Raw genomic sequence first — 21,630 nt, 5'->3', positions numbered from 1 at the left:
TCCAATTGTACAACTATGCTCCAACTGTCAATGTTATTGCATGCATATTGAACACCCTGCAGAGCAACATCCATTGTACAAAACATGCACACGGGCACACTATACAGTGGGCAGTGCTTCGACTTGGCCAGCTTCACTCGCGGTCCGCGCGTGGGATCACGCGGTATCACGCGACTTTAATTTGTATTTTTCCAGTGAGACGCTGCAACAACCCAAACAACCGGTAGATGGCTCAAGTGAGCAGGGTGTCTCGTAAAAAGAAATGGAGCCTGGAAAACCCTACACAGACTTCACTGCAGACTTTAGCAGACTGGTTTAGAAATAATGTAATAGCCAGAAATATGCCTGCCCTGCCCTAATAAAGAAATATTTGGTTAACTTAACTGAATCCCGTTTGCAGCCGTAGAGACGCAGGACAAATTAAACATTCTGGTTTTCTCCGAGTGCAACGATGATAGACAGACATCATTTGGACAAAATATAGAGTATTAACCTCCGTTGCTCAGCCAAATGCCTTCCTGTTACGTCCTGTTATCACGGAGTTACAGGCGATAAACGATTTTTGATGGTCACAAGTTTACTTCATTAGGGACTGTTCGTTATTTATTTAAGGGACTACCGGAGGAGTTTTGGGAGCATTAGTCCAAAAAGACGTGACCCTCCCTCGCCAGCAATACATTTTTCTATGACCCTCCAAAGTGATTATGAAAAAATCACTGTCAACTTTTTCCGGGTTTATCGCCTACTGTATTTTAACGTTTTCACATATTTGGCCATAAGCCGTTTATCATAGGCTATCACGAAACCAAACTACAAAGGCGAACACTTTAACAGGGGGAATTAATTGGGCATGAATCATGCTGAACGCTATTTCGCTACCTTAGAATAATAAGGTTCTATCTGCGTTTTGAGTAGGTACAACCGGGACGATTGAAACGGGGACGAATGAAACATTCCGGTTTTCTCCGAGTGCAACGATGATAGACAGTTTGGACAAAACATGGAGCATATTAACCTCCGTTGCTCAGCCAAATGCCTTCCTGTTACGTCCTGGTATCACGGAGTTACAAGCGATAAATGATTTTTGATGGTCACAAGTTTACTTCATTAGCGGTTTATTTTTTTGGATTATTAAAGAGTGTTTTTCATTTAAAGGTTTGACTTCGTGCTTATTCAGTAGAGCATTTAGTGCTCTCCCCAATCCCTATGCGTTTGACAATGAGTTGTTAACAGAACCAAGACATATAGCCCAGCAGCAATCTAGGGACTGATCGTTATTTATTGAAGGGGCCACCGGAGGAATTTTGAGTGCTTCAGTTGGAAGTTGCATGACCCTCTCTTGTCTGCTAGAAATTGTTCAATGACCCTCCGACAGAATTGTTAAAAAAGACATGACCCTCCCCTGCCAATTGTCTTCCGCCCGCGCCACAGCCACACACTTTGTGATAACGTTCTTAAATCAATCTTTCCTGTGAGCTTGCATGCTACCAGTCCTTCCTTTTCAAATGTGTTGCGCCTGTTTGCACAATTTCACAAATAATCATATGTGATTAATAGTATGACAAAAAATCCCTGTGCACGGGGACCGAAACAATGAATGCCAACTTTTTCCGTGTTTATCACGTATTTTAACTTTCCCCGCTGTCTTGCCGTTTTAATGTTTTCCCGTAGAATATCCCATATTTTAATACTCTCAAAACAGCCCTGCCATCGGGCCTGTCTCTGTGTTGCCCTGTTGCTACCCCTTGCCCTTCCAACGAAACAGATGTCTTCAAATCATCGTTTTCCTTGCTTGAAGGCGAACTTAGAGTGATGTTAACCTATTTAAGTTTAACGGCGCGATTGTCGTGAGAGCACGATTCATTGGCGCTTGCATGTTCGGCCTTATGTCTACGTGCGCACCTGAGGCTACTCAGCTGCAAGAGAAATAATTTCCCCTGTTTGTATGTTCACTGCAGGTTGGCCTACCATAACTTACCAACTCTGCACTGTAGACTGGCTATTTATATTTTTCTGTGAAATAAGCAAATGTATTTGTTCAACTTTATGAAGCAGAATTACGCATAGGGTACTTGGAACATACTACATTTGACAAAGGACAGATGAATGTTGCTAGTGACAAAATATTAACTTTCAGTGTTTTAAGATGTCTTTGTCATGGGGAAGTGTTTTTCCCCATGCATTTATTCTAGGTTACTGTCAGTGACTGCCGTGAGAGAAGCGGGTTCTGTGTTTCGTTCATGTCAGTGACTGACGCGAGAGAAGCGGGGTCTGTGTTGTGTTGTGTTGCGTTGCGTTGCGTTAATTTATTTTCATTGGGCATACCGTGCCGTGCCGTCCACAGCTCTTCAGTTCTGACAAAGCCAAAATTACTCCTTTTGAAACAATGAGTGCAGGAAGCGCGTTTGTATGGTTATATTGCTTGACGGGGGGGGGGTCCCAAGCAGCTTTCAGCTTTCAGCCATAAGGCTACTTTGAGAACATTTCAATTCACCCGACACTAATATTCAAAATGTGGAAACCTATTTCGGCATAGCCTATAAAGCAGTTTAATTAAATGGAATGTTAGTTGTAAACAAACGAGCTACTTGGTGAGGCTTGGCCTCACAGATGCGCTCGTGCCTTAGATGGCAGGAAAAATCTTCACGATAGGCCTATTAACTAACCACCCGATTCACGTTGGCTGGGGGGAAGGGGGGCCATCAGACAATTGTGCCCAGTTAATCCGGCCCTTCCCCCAAAAAATCACACCTTCCCACCTCTGACAGCTTAAAAGAAGTCAAGAGGACTCCTTACTCACAGACCTATTCACAAACCTGCGGTTTTGAAATCCTATGCAGCTACAGGAGCTTCCAATCGCGAGGAAGCAATTTTGCATTGTAGGCATAACTAACATGCAATAACGCCGCCAACAACAACCAAAACTAGGCTAATCATTGTCAACATGTAAATTAAATGTAACATTAGTGTGAATCAAATTAAAATGTTCTCTTTTGAAAACGTAGGCATAGTAACAGAATAATTTAATAATGTTACAAAGATACTACATCAATCCGTATGTTTCATTGGGCTACTAGGCTATTTGTTTTGCCTGGATTCATTTAGGCTAGGCCTTTTTATTCAGGGGCCGTATTCACAAAGAATTTTAAGGCTAAAAGTAGCTCCTAACCGGCGAATTTAGGAGCAACTCCTAAAAATAATGGGCGTGTCACTCCTAACTTTAGGACTCCTAATTTTTTCACAAAAAGTAATTCACGAAGCATTTTAGACCTAAATGTAGCACCTAAGTCTGGGACAGCTTAAGTCGAGAGGACTCCTAACTCACTAAGACCTATTCATAAACAGCTTTTTTGTGGCATTTTACGTTGCGATGTTTTTAAATAGCCTATGCGCAACAGGAGCTTCCAATTGCAAGGGAACAATTTTGCATTCATAAAAGGGATGTAATAACGCCACCAACAACAACCAAAACTACTCATTGTTAACATGTAAATTAAATGTAACGTTTCATTGTGAATCAAATTAAAATGTTCTCCTCTTTGCAAACGTAGCCTAGGGATATGGTGACAGATTCATTTAATAATGTTGCAAAGGTAGGCTACTGCATCAATCCATAGGCCTATGTTTCATTAGGCTACTAAGCTATTTGTTTTGCCTTACTCTTTATTCATTTAGGCTAGGCCTTTTTATTCAGTTATTAATCATCTTCCGTCCTTCGCACTACTTGTGTAGCGCACGCATTCTCCGACCTGTCACCTGTCAGTCATCATCGGAAGAGAGGTGTTTGGAATTCCCGCGTTACAATCGTCAGCCAATCAAGGTGGTCACTTCAGTCAAGCTCGTGCATGAGTAATGACGTCATCCATAGCCACGAAGACTCACTCCTAGTTTAGGAGTTGTCTGAAAGGCTTTGTGAATAACTTTTAAGAGAAAACTCCAATCTAAAATCTTCAAGTGCGATTTAGGAGTAGCCTACTCCTAGTAGTAAGATAAAAGCCTTTGTGAATAGCCTACGGCCCCAGTTATTCATCATCTTCCGTCCTTGTGTAGCGCACGCATTCTGAGACCTGTCACTCATCATCGTAAGGGAGGTGTTTGGAATCATGCCCGCGTTACAATCATCAGCCAATCAGCCAATCAAGGTGGTCACGCTTGCCCATTTACCCAAATTAATGGTCGAATATTACTGATGATCATTGTTATTTAAGAACATGCAGTGTGCGTAGGGTACCAAAACATCTTGCTCGTAAAAAAGCATCATAACGCACATTCTGGCGGGTCTGTTATTTACTGTAGGCTGCGCAAACCACATGCCTTTATTTTGGGCAAGCCTGCATTCATTCATTCATTCAACCTTTATTTATTCTCGGAGGGTCATTGAGGGAAGCCCTCATTTTCAATGAAGCCGAAATTACAGAAGCGAAGCAAAGCGCTCCACAAACAAGACAACATTCGAGGCCTTCTGTTGAAGAATTTTATATAAAGCCTGCGCTGACAGTAATCCTCCTGCCCCTGATAGGCCTACCACAGCTGTGGATAGTGTGGAGTGTTCAAGTAATAACACAATCCAATGTGTGTCTCAATTGTCCCCCGCTGACCACCTCACACATTTCTCTAGATTTTGCAACGAACTTACATGACACAATGCCATAAAATATGCCAGTTTTAGGACACAGAATAATGTTTGTAATGATACCAGGTAGGCCAGGTATTGTCGAAGGTGCATGGTGAAGTGAAATTCTTACTTTGGAAAACAAACATTTGCCGATATCATCGCCGATCATCAGAATATTGCAACAGATTCTGTGTTCTGGACTGTAGGTAACTAGGTAAGCCAGTGGTTCTCAAACTTTTATTTCATTCCCCACTTTGATCAAGGGGCATGACTGATGATAGTGGAGATAACGTGTTATCCCGAGGCTTTTGCAAGTCAGCATCTTCGACGGTAGTCTATTAAAAATATAAGTTTTCGATGTCCCAAACGGAGAGCCATACTTTATTGTTTTTAACGATCTCTATGCTACTCACAAAAATGTAGGCATGGGGACATGATGAAGTAGGTTATCCAACTGTCGTGTGTTAAATTATTGTGATTACGAGCCAGTGGTTTTCAAACATTATGCGTGACTCGGACATCTAACTAAATGCAACAGGCTCATATCGTTCTCGCATTCGCAAAATGAGGACCAGTGTTTTGTCAAAATTGCAAATAGCTATTCGTTTTAACTATTTTTTTACAAAAAGCACTTCATACTATCTTAATCTTGGAATATGGGGAGGGAAGTGGCGCGTCTGCAGTCAGCCAAATATGAATGTAATTCTGCGGCATAAAGCAGATGTAATTGTTTATTGTACAGAAAAATAAAAATGACATGTCAAGCAGTCAATTGACTACATTGCAGTCAAGAAGTAGGACAAATTATTTTACGAAACCAAAACGTGGGTCATAGTTGTCTAAGCCTCTATTGCGTAGCCTGTTAAAAACGTCACCAGATAGTATTAAATCGGCAACAACATTGTTTTCTGCAGAAGCCTACCCAAGGCTACAGATTCATTCTGAACAGTTATTTCTCTACTGGCTCAATTATCACACCACTGTTTTGATTTGCGTAGTTGCGTTAACCCCAACACTGACAATAATGTAGACAGCAAATTTCGATTTTCGTGTAGTCAAGCCTTAATCCATACCCAAGTAGCCTAAATCGAGGTAATGTTTAATTATGCATGATTTATTTTGTTATTGAATTCGTAGACTGGGATTACTCTCGGCAACAATTATGTAAGGGACGGCAGGCAGAGCGATGTACAGTGGCAGAGCGACGCACAGTGGCTGAAAGTGGTACTAAAGCTTCACGCAGCTTCACGCAGCTTCACGCCGCGTAATGCGCGAATGAAGTGGTCATTTGAAAGCGATGCCCACTGTATAAGACACTGAATGCCATATCGAGGTCAAGATCTAATCAATATTTTTAAGACTGCAGGCCCGCTGCTTCTGGCATCAGTCACCATATTGTTGAGGTTAACGGTCAACTGAATTAAAAAAAAAGTAAAAAAAAAAAAAAAAAAGTAAGTATAAAAAGTATAGTAAACACTAATTACCACATGTCTGTATAAAAATACATGTATAATTCTCTACCTAAACATACATAACCTACAGTTACACAGCATATTATATTATATATAGGCTATGGCCTGAAGAAAGGGGGAAAAAGGTAACAATAAATCACATGGATTTGTTTACAAGCTAGCAAAACGGTTAGCATAAGTTCGGCAGACAATGTGGATGTTATAAGGTAAGAAACACGATTTAAAACGAGTTTCTTGTTTCTCACTTCTCTTTCTGGGACGGTAGTCTCAATGTTTCAAGGATGGTTTTCTGCCTGGGGACGCTAGGGGCAGCGGGAAAAGTCACCATTTTCACCGGAACAGTTCATTTAACCATCCAAATGATTTCTAAACGGGTTTATTACGTTGAAATAGTTGCCAAGTTCCCCTTTAAGACTACTATCACGGTCACTCATCTAAAATCTTAAGTTGATAAAGAACATTTCTGTAAATTTGCAACCCTACTTAAATACACTAGGCTAATGTTAGCGTTGCATTATGTTTGTCTTGCCTGTCTGTCATTAGGGGAAAACTAGCAGCTCAGCAAAGGAAAAGAACCCATAAACTGGTCGGATGCATGAATCAAGCGGGATTCACATTACACATGCAAACGACAGCGCTGCGCTATGAAACTCATTATTTTCAATTGCTTGAGGACGCAAGATCTGGTCTGCCGCTGCACTGAACAAAGCGCTGCGGGTCGGGCCGTATTACAACCTCGACTGTGCATTAATTTCTTTTATTACACGGCTCTTTATAATGCTGCAGAATGCTCCATTCACTTGAATGGGCCTTCCCAACGTTCGGTGGTCTGCTAATTCTCAATAACAGACCGTTGCTAAGTATAACAGACCGCTGTCAAGGAAAATGGGCTTTGTGCTTCTATTTCACGTCTTTCATATCACTATGCAAGGACTGGAACTTCATTCAAAAGTGAAAGCAGACGGTTGATCAGCTATGTTCTAAAGAATGTTTGATTCAAGTTCAGCATGTGCTGTTGTCGAACTATTTGTTTCTCACCAAAAGCCACGATGAAACGATAACAAATAGACTATAGCCTAGGCTATGTACTGTTGGCTAAAGAGTCATATCGTGGGGACTGGGGAGTTTATTGTTTCGTTTTGGCAAGTAGCCGTGTAATAAGCGGGATAATGTATAGAACGCCGGTCATTATTGGGAAAATAAGTCCCTTCAGGGCGGAACAAGACCCCTCCGCTTTTCCCAATAATGACCGGCGTTCTATACATTATCCCTTACTTAACAGACCACTGTGTCGTCCATTATCCCTTACATACGTTTTTATTGACATAGCATTATCCTGTCACAGTAAACCAACCAAAAGACACTATAGGAGAGGGCTAATAGAGGAATAGAAGAATGGCACATAGCTTTGAATCAGGTTGTCTAATCTTTGTGCATGTTAAGTCACCTCAATAAAACAGAGTGGCAAAATATGTGATGACAAACTGTTCTGGGCGTGTTTGTGACCATCCAGATTCTGCCTACCTCACCAAAATAAATCAATCTTGGTGTTAATGAGACAACACCAGGGGCATGCTAGGCCAGTCACACGGACAAAGGGGTTTGATTTGATTATTTGAGAATCTTGGAGTACTTATTAGCAGTAGCTTGTATCAGTATACTGTTTTTTATTCTATCTTATTTTTTTATAAACCAAAAATGAACCAAACTGTGACTTCAAAAGTGAAGTGTACACCCCTATCACCCCTCTACATTGCCCTCCTAAATTATTGAGAAAGGGTTGACGTCACATATCCTCAAGTCTCATCAAAATAAAGCCGCCCGCCATTACTCATGGTACAGAGTAGGGGTGTGAATCTCTCATGTAAAAGACGATACGATTTGCATCTAGATACATGGGCACGATTCGATACAAGAAAAGATACATGTTCATAAAAAACGATTCAGTACGATTCGATGCGATGCGATTCAATGCAATTCGATGCAGTTCAAGAATGGAAAGCATTCTGAAAGATTTTTTATCATTTGCTCAAGGTGCACATTAATTTTATATTATCAGTTATCATGGTCATGGTTGTCAATTAGGCAAAAAAATGTGTGAATATGATTATCTAAACTGAGGTTTGTTTCATATACTGTATTGAAATGAAAAAAGAATAGTCTACATTTCAGTCAAACACAGCAGCCAAATACAACATTTTTTTCTAGACTTTATAGATTTTATAGTTATATCTGATTGTTTTTATGGAGCTGTAGCCTTGTTGAGGTAAGACAATACCGAAATAAAATAAAACAGTGCTTAAGACACTCTTGGCCTTTTCTCATATAGCCTACAAGAATAAAATAGGCCTACATATCAATGAACTCTCTGGGTTTATTTTGTTCCAACGGTAGACCTAATGCAGAAACCTATAATGCAACAAGTCTGAGTGAATATGAACAAAATAATTGGCTAATAATTTGTGCATCGTTTTAGCAAGGGCCAAACTAGTATTTAACATTAAGGAAATCCCTTCATCAAACGTAAGGCTATACTCTACAGACTATCGTTGCTGTTTAGTGTTTAATTTCGCGCTGGATTTTGAAAAACAAAAGAGTAAAAACTGTAAAACAAATGACCGAGTGCGAGTTGTCACGTGCTTTAAGTTGCAGTAGATGTATGGGTAATGAGGTCATTTGACAACTTTGGGCAATGAATGTAGCCAAAAACGAACTGCATTACCCACAATTCCGTGCCACATATAGTTTCAAAACCGGACGTGGGATGAACGCGCTGCTTGGAACGTAATTGAGAGTCTGAGCAGGCAGAAAAGGTTGTGAACCGATTCATAACAAGTAAATCGATATAACGACCAGTTCATTTCAGTTTTATTCCGATACTGGGCTTCACGTATCGATGTAGCCGTATCTTACACGTTAAAAACGGATACCGATACATATCGGTTAATCTTTACACCCCTAGTACAGAGTAAACAGTTCAGCGAAAGCGACAGCCTAAAGCCAGGTTCACATTGTACGCGGCATGCGCTCAAACGTCACCAAATGTATTGTGCGTCCTCAGGATGTGGTCACAAGTCCGCGTACCAAGTTTGGTGTCGATACGAGAAAGTGTTGCTAATTATAGTGCCCCTAGTGGTAACAGTGTAACTGATGCCCCCACAACATAAGCTTTGTAGACACTTCGCTACCCCCCAACCCCCCCCCCCCCCCCCCACCACACACACACACTTTTTACCCTTTAATAACATTCTCCTTTAATAAGGTTCCCAGGGCCCTTGACATAAAAACCGCCACACAATATCACAGACTCTCCACCATAATTATCATTAGGCATTGAGTTCTTTTTAATATAATCATTCTTCTATGTAAGCCAAATTCACCTAGGCCCCATCTTGCATCCGGCACCACGGCACCGCAAAGCTTATTCTTATCTTAAACCGTCAGTTGTGGATTTTTTTCTTACTTTTATTAAACCTTGCGCCCAGGGGTGTGTGTAACATAAGGTGTGGTCTGGCGCATGATCCAAAAATCGCTATCTTACACCCTCTAAACATCATTATGCCACTGAAGAAGAAAACGTCACGAGATGTAAGCAGTAACTCCTGCAGGATAAATACCATTAGGATTTTTATTCAGTCATTCGAACATTATTGGGGTAAGTGTTACTTTTTTCAGGATATGTTTTCGATGGTAACCTTGTCAGTCAATAGTGAAAGTAATTAACTGTGTAGAACTGCTTTGTCGTTGACTATGAGACCACAGTGAAGTTAGTTTCATTTTGTTCAAATAATAGAGGAGTGCAGATGCGTGTAGGCTATACTCTGCTAAACAGGCATGGTTTAGTGGAATACCTGTTCAATACGGTCTCACGTGCAAGCAAATTCCTTCAAATGTGCCGCTGACTATCAAAATACCGTTGCGCTGTTTGAAGTTGTGCTGCTTGCTGTTAAAGGGAATGACAGATGTCATTATCATTGGTTTAAAGGATGTTACACCCATGACTGATTAAGAAACATAAAAACAACCTTTTTGCACCAAGCGCCCAAAGTTTGATAATGAAAACACTCCCAATGTGGACTGGACAACCCACTACATTTAATTAAAGGTAAACTATGCAGTATTGGCAATTTCCTTACTGTTTTCTGTTTTTGCTTCTTTTTCGCTGGCTCTGTCATCACGAATGTCTGAGAAACTCCATCACTACCTTTTTCTAGCCAGTGCCTGGCGTGTATGTGTATTTGAATGGAGTAAAGCAATTTGTTACACTCGTTATACTTCCTGACACTGAGGCCGTCGGCCCGCCGGCCCACAGTTGCAAGGGTGGTTTTTCCGCTCACAGGCACTAGGGGGAAGCGAGACAGCCACCATTCAACCCGAAAAAAGTCATATAACCATTCCAATGACTCTGAAGCTGTTAAATGAAGGTAAATTAAGCTAAAAAACTTGCATATTAAAGGTGCGATTTGTAGGATTGTTACCTAACGTTCTGCAGGCCAAAATCAAAACACTGGTGAACGTTCTCAAGACTACCAGACGCGAGCCTCTTCTGGGTTGCCAGATGTAATTAAGACTTAGCTAATGTTAGTTGACCTGCAGCTGCTTTAACGTTTCTCCAACCATGACCCAGCTACACATTACGGAAACAGTGAAAACAAAAAATACCTCTCTAACCAACGTAACATATTTAGCTGAAGTTAGCGATGCAGATGAAGTTTAGCCTAGGCTACCTGTTGTGGAGAAATATGGCCAGCTCTGCGTCAGACTTGATATTCTTCATTTGATGAAGACGTCACCATCTCAGGAAGCTCCTCCGATGTCCACTTAATTTGTTTCTTGATTAAATTTTGGAAATTTGCCTGCCTCTCGTAGGCGTTCATGACTACAACTGCCCTTGAATGCCCGGATGCCCTTGAATGCCCGGTTCCGGTTCCGGTCGGCGTGCTCCGTATGTAACTACCTAAACTTCCAAACTTATCTATCTTAAATCTCCTTGTTACCATCTACTTTCTACGGATTTACTGGCTACCGATTATATCTCGTGAACAAACTCTTGCATAAACTGTTGTTGCTCGAGGCTTTGGATTATCGGACTCTATAACCTTGATCGTCAAACTTTTCTGTCAAACGTTAACGTTAAACGTGGGCTGCAAATAATACCGGGCCAAGGAAACGATATCTGGAAGAAGAAAGCATCAAATTCCTTCTAACGTCTCTCAAAACTAGTGACTCAATATAAAAGTGAGATCTTCTCAGATTACTTACCCGCTACCTGTGTTCGAGTTATCAAGGAACTGCACGATATCGCTGTTGCTAGTCAACTAGCAAACAAACGTTTAAAAAACAGTTGACACCGGCGAGCCCTCGCCGCGACACGATGCCTCCCCTCAGCTGTGCACCAGGCTGCGACTCATGCGTCCTTCTCAGCGAAAAGATAGTGGAACTCGAAGCCAGAATAGCGACCCTCCATCAGATTGAGAAGGATGAACAGTTCCTCGACACCATTCTCTCCGTAAGTAACGTTACCTCTCTTACACACACAAATGCCAGATGCCCTGATTTCACTCTGTCCTCCAATACTTTAACCATGCCATGCACTAATGCAACTTCTGTCCCTGTTGCCTCTCCCCGGCCTCTGCTGAGAACCAAGCCTGCTCTGCTGGCCAGCTCCACTCCACACCAGCCTGAGCCATGGCGTAGAAGCAAGCATCACAAGCACGGCAGACGGTCCGGACGGCACCCAGGCCCAGCCCAACCTATACGACTGGAAAATCGCTATGCCATTCTGACCGAGGATGAGGAGCCCCTCCAGCCCCGAGACAACCATCCTGGTCCCTCCTCAAAGTCGGCGCCCCCCCGACCCCCTCCTCCCCGGACCTCATCAACCTCCACCCTGGTCATCGGCAGTTCCATGGTTAGAGACCTCTGCATTCCCCCATCATGTAGCGGTCCCTCCAAGGTCTACTGCTTCCCTGGTGCCAAGGTCCTTGACATCCAGCAGAAACTCCCAAGCATCCTGGCCCGCCACACCAAGGTCAACAACATCATCGTACACGTGGGCACGAACGACATCAGAGATAAGCAGTCAGTAGCACTGCAGGAAAACTACAAAACTCTCATCACCACTCTGATGGGCACAGAAAAACGCTTTGTCATCTCTGGGCCTCTCCCTACCTACAGAAAAGGTGCTGAGAGATGGTCCAGACTGTTCGATCTCCACACCTGGCTCAAACGCTACTGCGCTTCCCTAAGCATCCCCTATGTCAACAACTGGGGCTTGTTCTGGGAGAGGCCCAGTATGCTGAAGCGTGATGGTCTCCACCCAAACCAACATGGAGCCAGGCTACTCTCTGACAACATAGCGTCCACACTGAGACATTGACATTCTGTAGAAAATATTACAGATTCACGCCCCCCAGGTATTGATTCGAATGGCATTATACATGTGGATGAGTCTGAGAATGTTTTCTGCAGGGTAACATACAATACTACTACCATAGATCAAGCTGTGTCATGCAATAGCATGACTTATGCTTATAGTTCTATTCCAACGTTGATTTCTACCCAACGTATAGTAAAAAGAAAAGACAAATTTAAAACTAGAAACCTAACAAATATTCTTTCCATACCTCATCATATTCCTCAAAAGCCAGAGGCATTTTCAGCTAACATGGGTTTACTAAATATAGGTGCACTTACTACCAAAACCTTTGCAATCAATGATTTTATTAGTGAAAAAAAATTGGATTTTCTGTTTCTTGTTGAAACCTGGCTGACTTCAGACAGCGAAGCTGTTCTTGTTGAGACTTGTCCCCCAAATTATAATTTCTTCCACTCAATTAGACAAGGCAAACGAGGTGGTGGAATTGCCTCCATTCTCTCAAACAAATATAGTTGCACACGAGTCAACTTTGGCGAATTCGCTTCCTTTGAGTATATTGCCCTCACTCTGAAGGCTGACCCAGCTGTACTTCTATTAACCTTATACCGCCCTCCTAAACTATGGACTGGCTTTCTCGACCAGTTTTCTGAACTTATGTCGCTCATCATCACTAGCTATGATCGGATAATTGTAAATGGCGACTTCAATATTCATGTCAATAAGACAACTGATGCTAAAGCCAGTAAGTTCCTTAATGTGTTGGACAGTTTAGAGCTAAAGCAGCATGTTACAGGACCCACCCACAACCTTGGCAACACCCTCGATCTAGTCATTTCCAGAGGGATAGAAGTCACAGACTTATCAGTAAATGATATAAATATGTCTGATCATCATTGTGTATCTTTTAATATTGTACTACATACTCCAAAAATTCATCCCGAAATTGCAATCAAATCGCGACTCTTGGACATTAGAGCAGAACAGCAGTTCATAGCTCTTATAGACTCCATAAATTTAGATATTTTACATCATCCCATTGATCAAATGGTAGAGGCTCTCAATCGTGAATTAGGCGCTCTGCTTGACAGAGTGGCACCCTTAAAGACTAAAAAAAGGCCCTGTAGCAAACTGACACCTTGGATGAACGAAAATATCCATGATCTAAAAAGATCATGTAGGAAAGCTGAGAGAACATGGAGAAAAACTAAGTTACAGGTTCACCGTGCCATTCTAAAAGAAAAAATTGCAAATTATAATAGAGCTATTCGGAATGAGAGGAGGAACCACTTCTCTAAGGTAATTGCTGAAAACAGTGGAAACTCTAGGGTGTTGTTCTCTACCATTGATAGGCTATTGCATCAAACACCTTTTGATACACTCAGTCAGGCATCCTCTCTAAGATGCGAAGAATTTGCAGACTTCTTCAAAAACAAAGTCATTTCTATAAGGGAGGCTATTGGTAACACAAGTAATATGTTTGATAGTACACCCAAAAACAGCCCCCCAAAATTAAGGTCCTTTAGCACTATTACTCAATCTGAGCTTGGTAAAATTATAACTCAAACCGGCTCCTCAACATGTGTTTTAGATCCAATCCCTACTACATTCCTCAAAAAAGTATATGATGGCTTAGCTCCCTTTTTTCTCAAGGTAATAAATACCTCATTAGAAACAGGTATATTTCCAACTGCTTTTAAAACCGCTGTTGTGAAACCTTTACTTAAAAAGTCAAATCTTGACCATACCAATCTGAGCAACTACAGGCCTATATCAAATCTATCGTTTTTGAGCAAAGTACTTGAAAAAGTTGTTTGTAATCAGTTAAATACCTTCCTCAACGAAAACAGTATCCTTGAAAAATTCCAATCAGGTTTTAGATCAAATCACAGCACAGAAACGGCTCTAGTAAAAATAGTCAATGATCTCAGACTAGCTACCGACTCAAACAAAGTCTCAATCCTTATTCTTCTGGATTTGAGTGCGGCATTTGACACCATTGATCATAGCATCCTAATTCACCGCCTTGCGAAGTGGGTGGGTCTCTCTGATAATGCTCTAAACTGGTTTCAAACCTACATTACTGGCAGAGATTTTTATATCAGTCTAGGAGATCATGTATCTGAAAAACATGACTTGCCTTTTGGTGTGGCCCAGGGGAGCTGCCTTGGTCCCCTGCTATTTTCTCTATATATGCTTCCATTGGGAAACGTCATAAGTCAACATAATGTAAACTTCCACAGCTACGCAGATGATACCCAATTGTATCTTTCTGTTGAGCCAACTAACCCAGATGGCCTTTGCTCCCTCACTGCATGCCTAACCTCCATTAATCAGTGGATGAGCAAAAACTTTTTGAAACTAAATGATGACAAAACAGAGGTACTTCTGGTTGGACCAAAACTAAAGCGAGATATTATTCTTAGTAATCTGGGGAACTTGGCACACCAGGTCAAACCAAAAGTAACAAGCCTCGGTGTCATCTTAGATGCAGAGTTAAGTTTTAAGCCCCATATCAGTAAAGTTACTCAGACAGCCTATTTCCACTTGAGAAACATTGCCAAAGTGCGGCCCTTTTTAACTCAACAAGATGCAGAAAAACTAATTCACGCCTTTATCACTAGCAGGTTAGACTACTGCAATGCACTTTTCACTGGTCTTCCCAAAAAACATCTAAAGAAATTGGCACTCATACAGAACTCTGCGGCTATACTTTTAACTAAGACTAAGAAGAGAGAACACATCACCCCTGTGTTGGCTGAACTGCACTGGCTCCCTATTTCCTATAGAATTGATTTTAAGGTTATGTTAATTACTTACAAAGCTCTGAATGGCATAGCACCTTCATATATCTCTGAGCTTTTAATATCTTATCAACCACAAAGGAAACTTAGATCATCCAATTCTAATCTTTTAATCGTACCCAAAGTGCTCCACAAACAAAGTGGAGAAGCTGCGTTTATCCATTATGCCCCCAAACTATGGAACACCCTGCCTCTGTACATCAAGCAGGCGAGTTCAGTAAATATTTTTAAAAAAGATCTGAAAACATACCTGTACAGGAAAGCTTTTAGTTAACTCATCTTATCCTGTAGACTACATTTTCAGATTATTCTACATCTGCTACTATTGGAGGGCGCAGCCAGCCAGAAGCAGATGGGCTCCCCCTATTAAGTCAGGTTCTGCTCAAGGTTTCTTCCTGGAATATGGGAGTTTTTCCTTGCCACAGTCGCCATATGGCGTGCTTGTGGGGGGTAAGAGGGTTAAGGCTGCCAGTCTTATGACGTCATTTTCTATATTTTTGATATGTTGCTGAGCATATCATAAACAGCAAAGAAAAGTGATTGATAATGACTGACTGACTACTATTGTGTTACATGCTTCAAATGTAAAGCACTTTGAGCTGCATTCTGTGTATGAAAGGTGCTATACAAATAAAGCTTTATTATTATTATTATTATTATTATTATTATTACAACTGACAGCTGTTGACAGTTGGCCTTTGCTAATTTGCCAACCCAAATAGGAGGACGCGCTAGCCCATTATTAATACGCTATTCTAGAATGAATCGTTCAAAACATAAACGAAAATTCCAAGACATTCCGCCCCGTAACTCATTTTTTTTTCATGGGTTTTACGGGTTAGAGTAATGTTGTCAAATAAGCCATTACTTCAATTCATCGTGTTTCCTTACTCTCTGACAACATATGGTGATCATTTTTGGAATGGTTACAGTTTATTTTCCATTATTTCCTACATACTGGACCTTTAAGCTAAAAAACCTGCATAGTGTGCCTTTAAACTATTCGCTAGTGACCATGCGTTTTAGACCGCTAAAATAGGGCCCAAAGACTGATTTATGTTCTTTCTGGATATAGATGCCATTCATAAGGTCAATGAGAAAGTCCACATTTTCATATCAGCCTAGGTGAGGTGGTGGATCAGTCTGGTTCTATTTAATATAAACCACGTCTCTTTCATAAGGCCGCTTGATTTCGAACTTGCCCGCTTGTGGGTGTGACAGAAGCGGGAATGGGAGAATGTGCATTACTGAAAAGTGTGTAACCGGAAGCGCATATAAAAGGACTTATGCGCGGATATGTGCTTGTTTGCTGCCTGTGCTTAACACAAGCCTTACAATAAATATATTTTGTCTTTCTATTGTAAATACAATAAAGGAGCTGCCATTTTAAGTTAGTAGGATATGCTAAACAAACAGCCCTGTCATGTGAGAGAGGCAGAAGAGTGATATGACACTGACTTGACTTAAGACATTTCTGTAATACACCTTTCCTATTTTGAGTTAAGATAAGAACACTGACTTAGAAGCGGCCGTTCTGTAATTACTTTTTTCATAAATCAGAGCCATGGTTACCATGGTTACCAAACAGATAAATTAGGATTTGCGAGTTAGGAAGTTTCTGTAAAATGGCCCTAGGTGTGCAAGATGACTGGTGACTGACGTGGGGATAAGAGGCTTGCTCTCCCCATGCTGGGCGTTTTTCATTCCTCTCAGCTTTTGGCTTTTGTTTTCCATTTTGCATGACGAACCCCTAGACACTGATTAACACTACACTTTTATTTCACACTCCATTATACTTACCTTCTTAATATTCTTTATTATATTCTTTAATGAATGTACTTGTATACTTTGAAATCTGCATGTGCCTCCCCCTCTATGTTTCATGCTAGAGCCACGTGTTACAATTGTAAATAATAATTTTATGTGTTGTGCCATTTCATTTTTTCATATCAATTTCTACCAATATGTAAATGAAAAAGCTGAAAATTAACACAACCGGAAAACATGAATAATCCTGTTTATAATTATAAGTGCTGTAATAATCATGCTTTGTTAATGCCATCTTTTTTTCAGTTTGACCATTTTTGGGGAATATTCAAAGATTTGCAAGCATCTGTCATGAATGGGTGCCTTGTTTATGCTTACTTACTTTGTCTCTGGAGAAGGTGAGACTTTCTACAAGCTCTTTGTCTCTGATGCAGTCCTCAGCCCGCACATCCTCACAACGCCTCTTCCAATCCAGCTCCAACTGCACCAACTTCTGTTCTAATGTCTGTTCATGCTTCAGCCCATTTGTTAACTGCTGCTTGTACCTATTGGAAAATAACATCAGAGAACAGAAAAGTTTGTCAAGGTTACTCATCATGTTTTACTAAAACATACTAAAGATGATGTTCAAGACCTGCGAATTGACCCTTCGCTAAGTCCCCCCCCCGCCCTAGTTACTGTTGCAAAGTCCGTTAGCTATCTACAAATCTAACGTTAGCTATCTACAAGTCTCCTATACAAAGGATAAGCATATTAGGGACGCGTCAAACAATGTGTGGCATAACTTCGTAACTTCATAATGCATGCTTAGTATCCAAATGTCTAGTTAATACAGCTTATAGACAGGGCAAAACCCAGAACGATCTAATTATACTGATGATACTATACCAAATTTTTCTCAATTGATTCTATAGTAATTTTTCGCGTAGAATCCATTTCTGCTTGGGACATTTTTATATCACGCATAGTTAATGAGATAATTTGCATATTTTAATACATTAGCGAATAATGCATAATAAAGAAATGTATTGATAATATGGCTGTAAGTAGGTAAGTTAATGACTTAGGCTCAGTTAATGATTTAGGCTCAAATAATATTCAAATTGTGTCAAATATAACAAATGATCATACAAATATATGTTTTTAGATGGGATATTGCAGTTACAATATGCAAATTAGGAATTTTTTTTACCTTTTTCATCCATGTGCAACTTTACCTTTACAAGAACATCATGCCAAAGCAATTATGGATGTTTTTACTTAATTAGTGTAAATATACATGTAACCCAGGCCTTATTGCCTGGGCACAACATGTAAATAGCTTTACTTACTAAAAATAATACATATATTAAAAGTAATTAATATATTATTGTATTTTGATATAGTATGGTTAATAATATTTATTGTTGCCAAAATAGGTTAAGAGGTCAAGTCTGTTCTTTGATTTGCTCCGTTTGGCCGTTTATGCATTTATGTAGCTCCTGCCCCTTTAAATTGGAAATGAAGCAGTGAGAACTGTGACCATTTTTGGTTGCTTTTTCATTTTTGAAGATACATGGATTTTCATTAAACCCGATTTTCAAGTAGTTTCACTGGAAAATGACATGTCAATAACGACTTTCGCCACTAGGGCGCGGCCATGTTTTAAAAATGCAGGCGCTACGTCATCAGAATGGTTAGCGTTTGTTCGTGGATGTTTTATCCATTAGCGGACGTTCACTTTATTTCAACGCAAATTATGTTGATGTTTGTTTTTGTGTTTGTACAAGAACAAGGGCCGCTGTAATGTAGCATGTAGGCCTATCAGAGACAGTACGTAATTAGATTTAACTTCAGTTGCAATAATGTGTTTGGATTTTCTCGCACAACTTGTGGATTACCGCGACCTGAAAATGCAGTTGCATCGTTGATGAATTGGTGAATAAACTCGGGGGAGCGAACTTCTCATGTGTGAGTAAGATGTTTCTTTTTGTGATTGAGTAGTATCGATGATTGCATTTGTTTCGCTCAAGTAGTAGTGGAAACTATTTGCACAGACTTGCGAACCTGGTGAGAACCTGTTGTGGGTATGCTAGCCTACGTCTGACTTGTGTAGGCTACTCTGTAGTAGCCTAAGTCTGTGATTGTGACAGGCATGGTTTTGTGGGTAGACGTTGTTTATGGACTGTAGGCTAGGCGTCTGAGTTTTTATTTGTTTATGTAAGCTGACAAAATAACAAGCTGTTCACTTTAAGTAAATAAATGCACGGATGTGCCGCTTGTAGCAACCATAGATTTTAGGGTTCATGCTATGCTAGTTACAGTATGTGCTTGTTATGTTATGCTAGTACTGTATCGCAGCTTCTACCATGATAATACATTGCAGAACTGAGTATGGGTGTAAAAATTAGTGTAATCTCAGGTGATCAGTGTAGTCCCCTAGCCTACCCCCTCCGCACAACCTATCAAGAGTGTGTTAGTTGGTTAACTGCTGTTTTTTGGGCGTTCCAGTGTTTCGGCTCGGATGTCCCTCAGCGACCGCATTGCGACCTCCAACGTCTCGCTTTAATGATAGCATTTGGCACGTAGGATTGGACATGATATATCTTATTTTGGATGAGATGTCCCAGGTTCATTTCCTAGCAGCAGACACTCTCCATGTGTGCCCTGTCAGTGAACATAGGGACACAACCCCCAAATAAGCACCACCGATGGTTTTCTGTGCGCTCAGATACACCTCTCTCTCGATCATCTATTTTTCCTCCATAGTAAGGCTCTGTGGGGGGCACTAAAACTACCACTGCTCTTACTGGCTCAAAAGCATAGGCAATTGGATGCCTGTCCTCATTGGTGGGTCTATCCCATTCGTCCATATCCATTTTGTTGAGGCAGTAAGCTAACTGTGAGGCTATGACAGCCGCTGTGTAAACAGCATAGAATGTTGTACCAACCATTCTTGTGACGTCATCATTTTCTGAAAACAAAGATGGCGGCGCACAGCTGAAATTAATGCAACTTGTTTGTGCTTTATTCTGAATAACGGGTCATATTTCTGACTTTATTTGTATTCATGGTATATTTAAATATTTAACTAGTGCTATAGACATCTGTTTTATTTGACTGCTTGATTTCCACTTTAAGGTTTAAGGGCAGCAGAGGTTACCATGGTAATTAAAGTCAGTTTTTGTTGCTGCACGCACTGTGTGCTGTTTGGCGATTGGTCTTTTCATGTAACTGTTAATAGTGTAATGTTTTGATTGGCTCAGGGGCGGGTCAAAAGGAAAAAAAGGGTTCTGTCAAAAAGTTTAGAGGAGAATTGTTTCGGAGTTTATTTCTGATTGCAGAGATTGGTAGAGGGCTAACATTCAAATAACCTTAAGTATCTTTCTGACGGACTGGGAAAGAGAGTTTGTTTATTACCGTTGATTTATTGATATATTATAATTATTATTAGTATTATAGTTAATGGTGGTTATTAGTGACAGCTTGGACGCTGGGACTCAACATAGCTTAGGCTCACAATTAGCCTGAAAGCTAACGGCTGGTTTTCCATTGAAAAAAGAAGGACATTCACATTCGTAGCTGGTTCAGTGGAAGAGAGTATTGCGACGTACACCACGCACCCCGGAGGATTTCACATCGACCCTGCTTAACGGACTGCGAGTGTACTGTACATTAGCTGGTGAGCTAACCTCTCTTTTGCTTAGCTACCTCATGACGTTGCCTATGAGGTGAAGGGGCTATCAGCCACATCGTTCACGAGCCTCGACCAGGCCTGCATCACTGTAACGTTATTGTTTGTGTGTGAGTGTGTGTGTATGTGGGCCCACTATTAAGATTTATGTTGCGAGTTGTGTTTTGTTACTGTTGAACTGTTATCGATAGGCTATGATAGTGTAAATGGTCATTTAAAATAGTCTACATTCATTCTGTAAATACTGTGATTATCATCCTCATCTTCATCCACTTACATTTTTAAAAGTAAATTATCAACCTTTTTCTTATAGTTTTAAACCGTGGTCTGGTCTGTTTATTTAACTAGTTAAGTAAGATATCGAACCCTGTGACACCCCATTAGGCCGATCTCTGTCCCTCTCATTCCCTAAACCGGCGCCTGAGGGTTGGGGTGCTACATAAAATGGAGGCACCGCTGGGATAATAATATTTAATGTAGTTACTAACCAGACCACTTAGATTACATTATTTAAATAGTGATTAGTAATCCTCTGACTGCTTTGTAAAGCAACAATATAGTATCAAACTATTTCAATATAGCCTGTAAATATTAATCTGCTTTGTTTATGTAATATTCCTGTACAATTTAGCCTATACTTGCACTCGCTTAGGCTACTTATTTAAGTTATTGACGTGTATGCTTAATAGCGCTTCATAAGCTTCTTGTATAAGGTGTTATTATTATTTCCTGTGGCTTATATAATAATAGTTCATGACGTTGCCTATGAGGTGAAGGGGCTATCAGCCACACCGTTCACGAGCCTCAACCAGGCCTGCATCACTGTAACGTTATTGTCCGTGTGTGAGTGTGTGTGTGTGTGTGTGTGTGTGTATGTGGGCCCACTATTAAGATTTATGTTGCGAGTTGTGTTTTGTTACTGT

General features: G+C 40.7%; 1 protein-coding gene across 1 annotated transcript in view; it reads right to left on the bottom strand.

Annotated features, from left to right (window-relative positions):
- Positions 1–21,630, bottom strand: part of ccdc57 (coiled-coil domain containing 57) — a 148,691-nt gene that overhangs the window by 88,511 nt on the left and 38,550 nt on the right. Inside the window, exon 9 of the mRNA XM_042082781.1 lies at positions 17,417–17,579. Coding sequence (XP_041938715.1) covers positions 17,417–17,579 — 163 coding nt within the window. The remainder of the gene's footprint in view (positions 1–17,416; positions 17,580–21,630) is intronic.

This window comes from Alosa sapidissima, chromosome 24 (assembly GCF_018492685.1).
Source record: "Alosa sapidissima isolate fAloSap1 chromosome 24, fAloSap1.pri, whole genome shotgun sequence".
Taxonomy (NCBI): Eukaryota; Metazoa; Chordata; class Actinopteri; order Clupeiformes; family Clupeidae; genus Alosa; species Alosa sapidissima.
The sequence above is the reverse complement of the archived record's forward strand: the minus strand, read 5'-3'. Positions and strand labels throughout refer to the sequence as shown.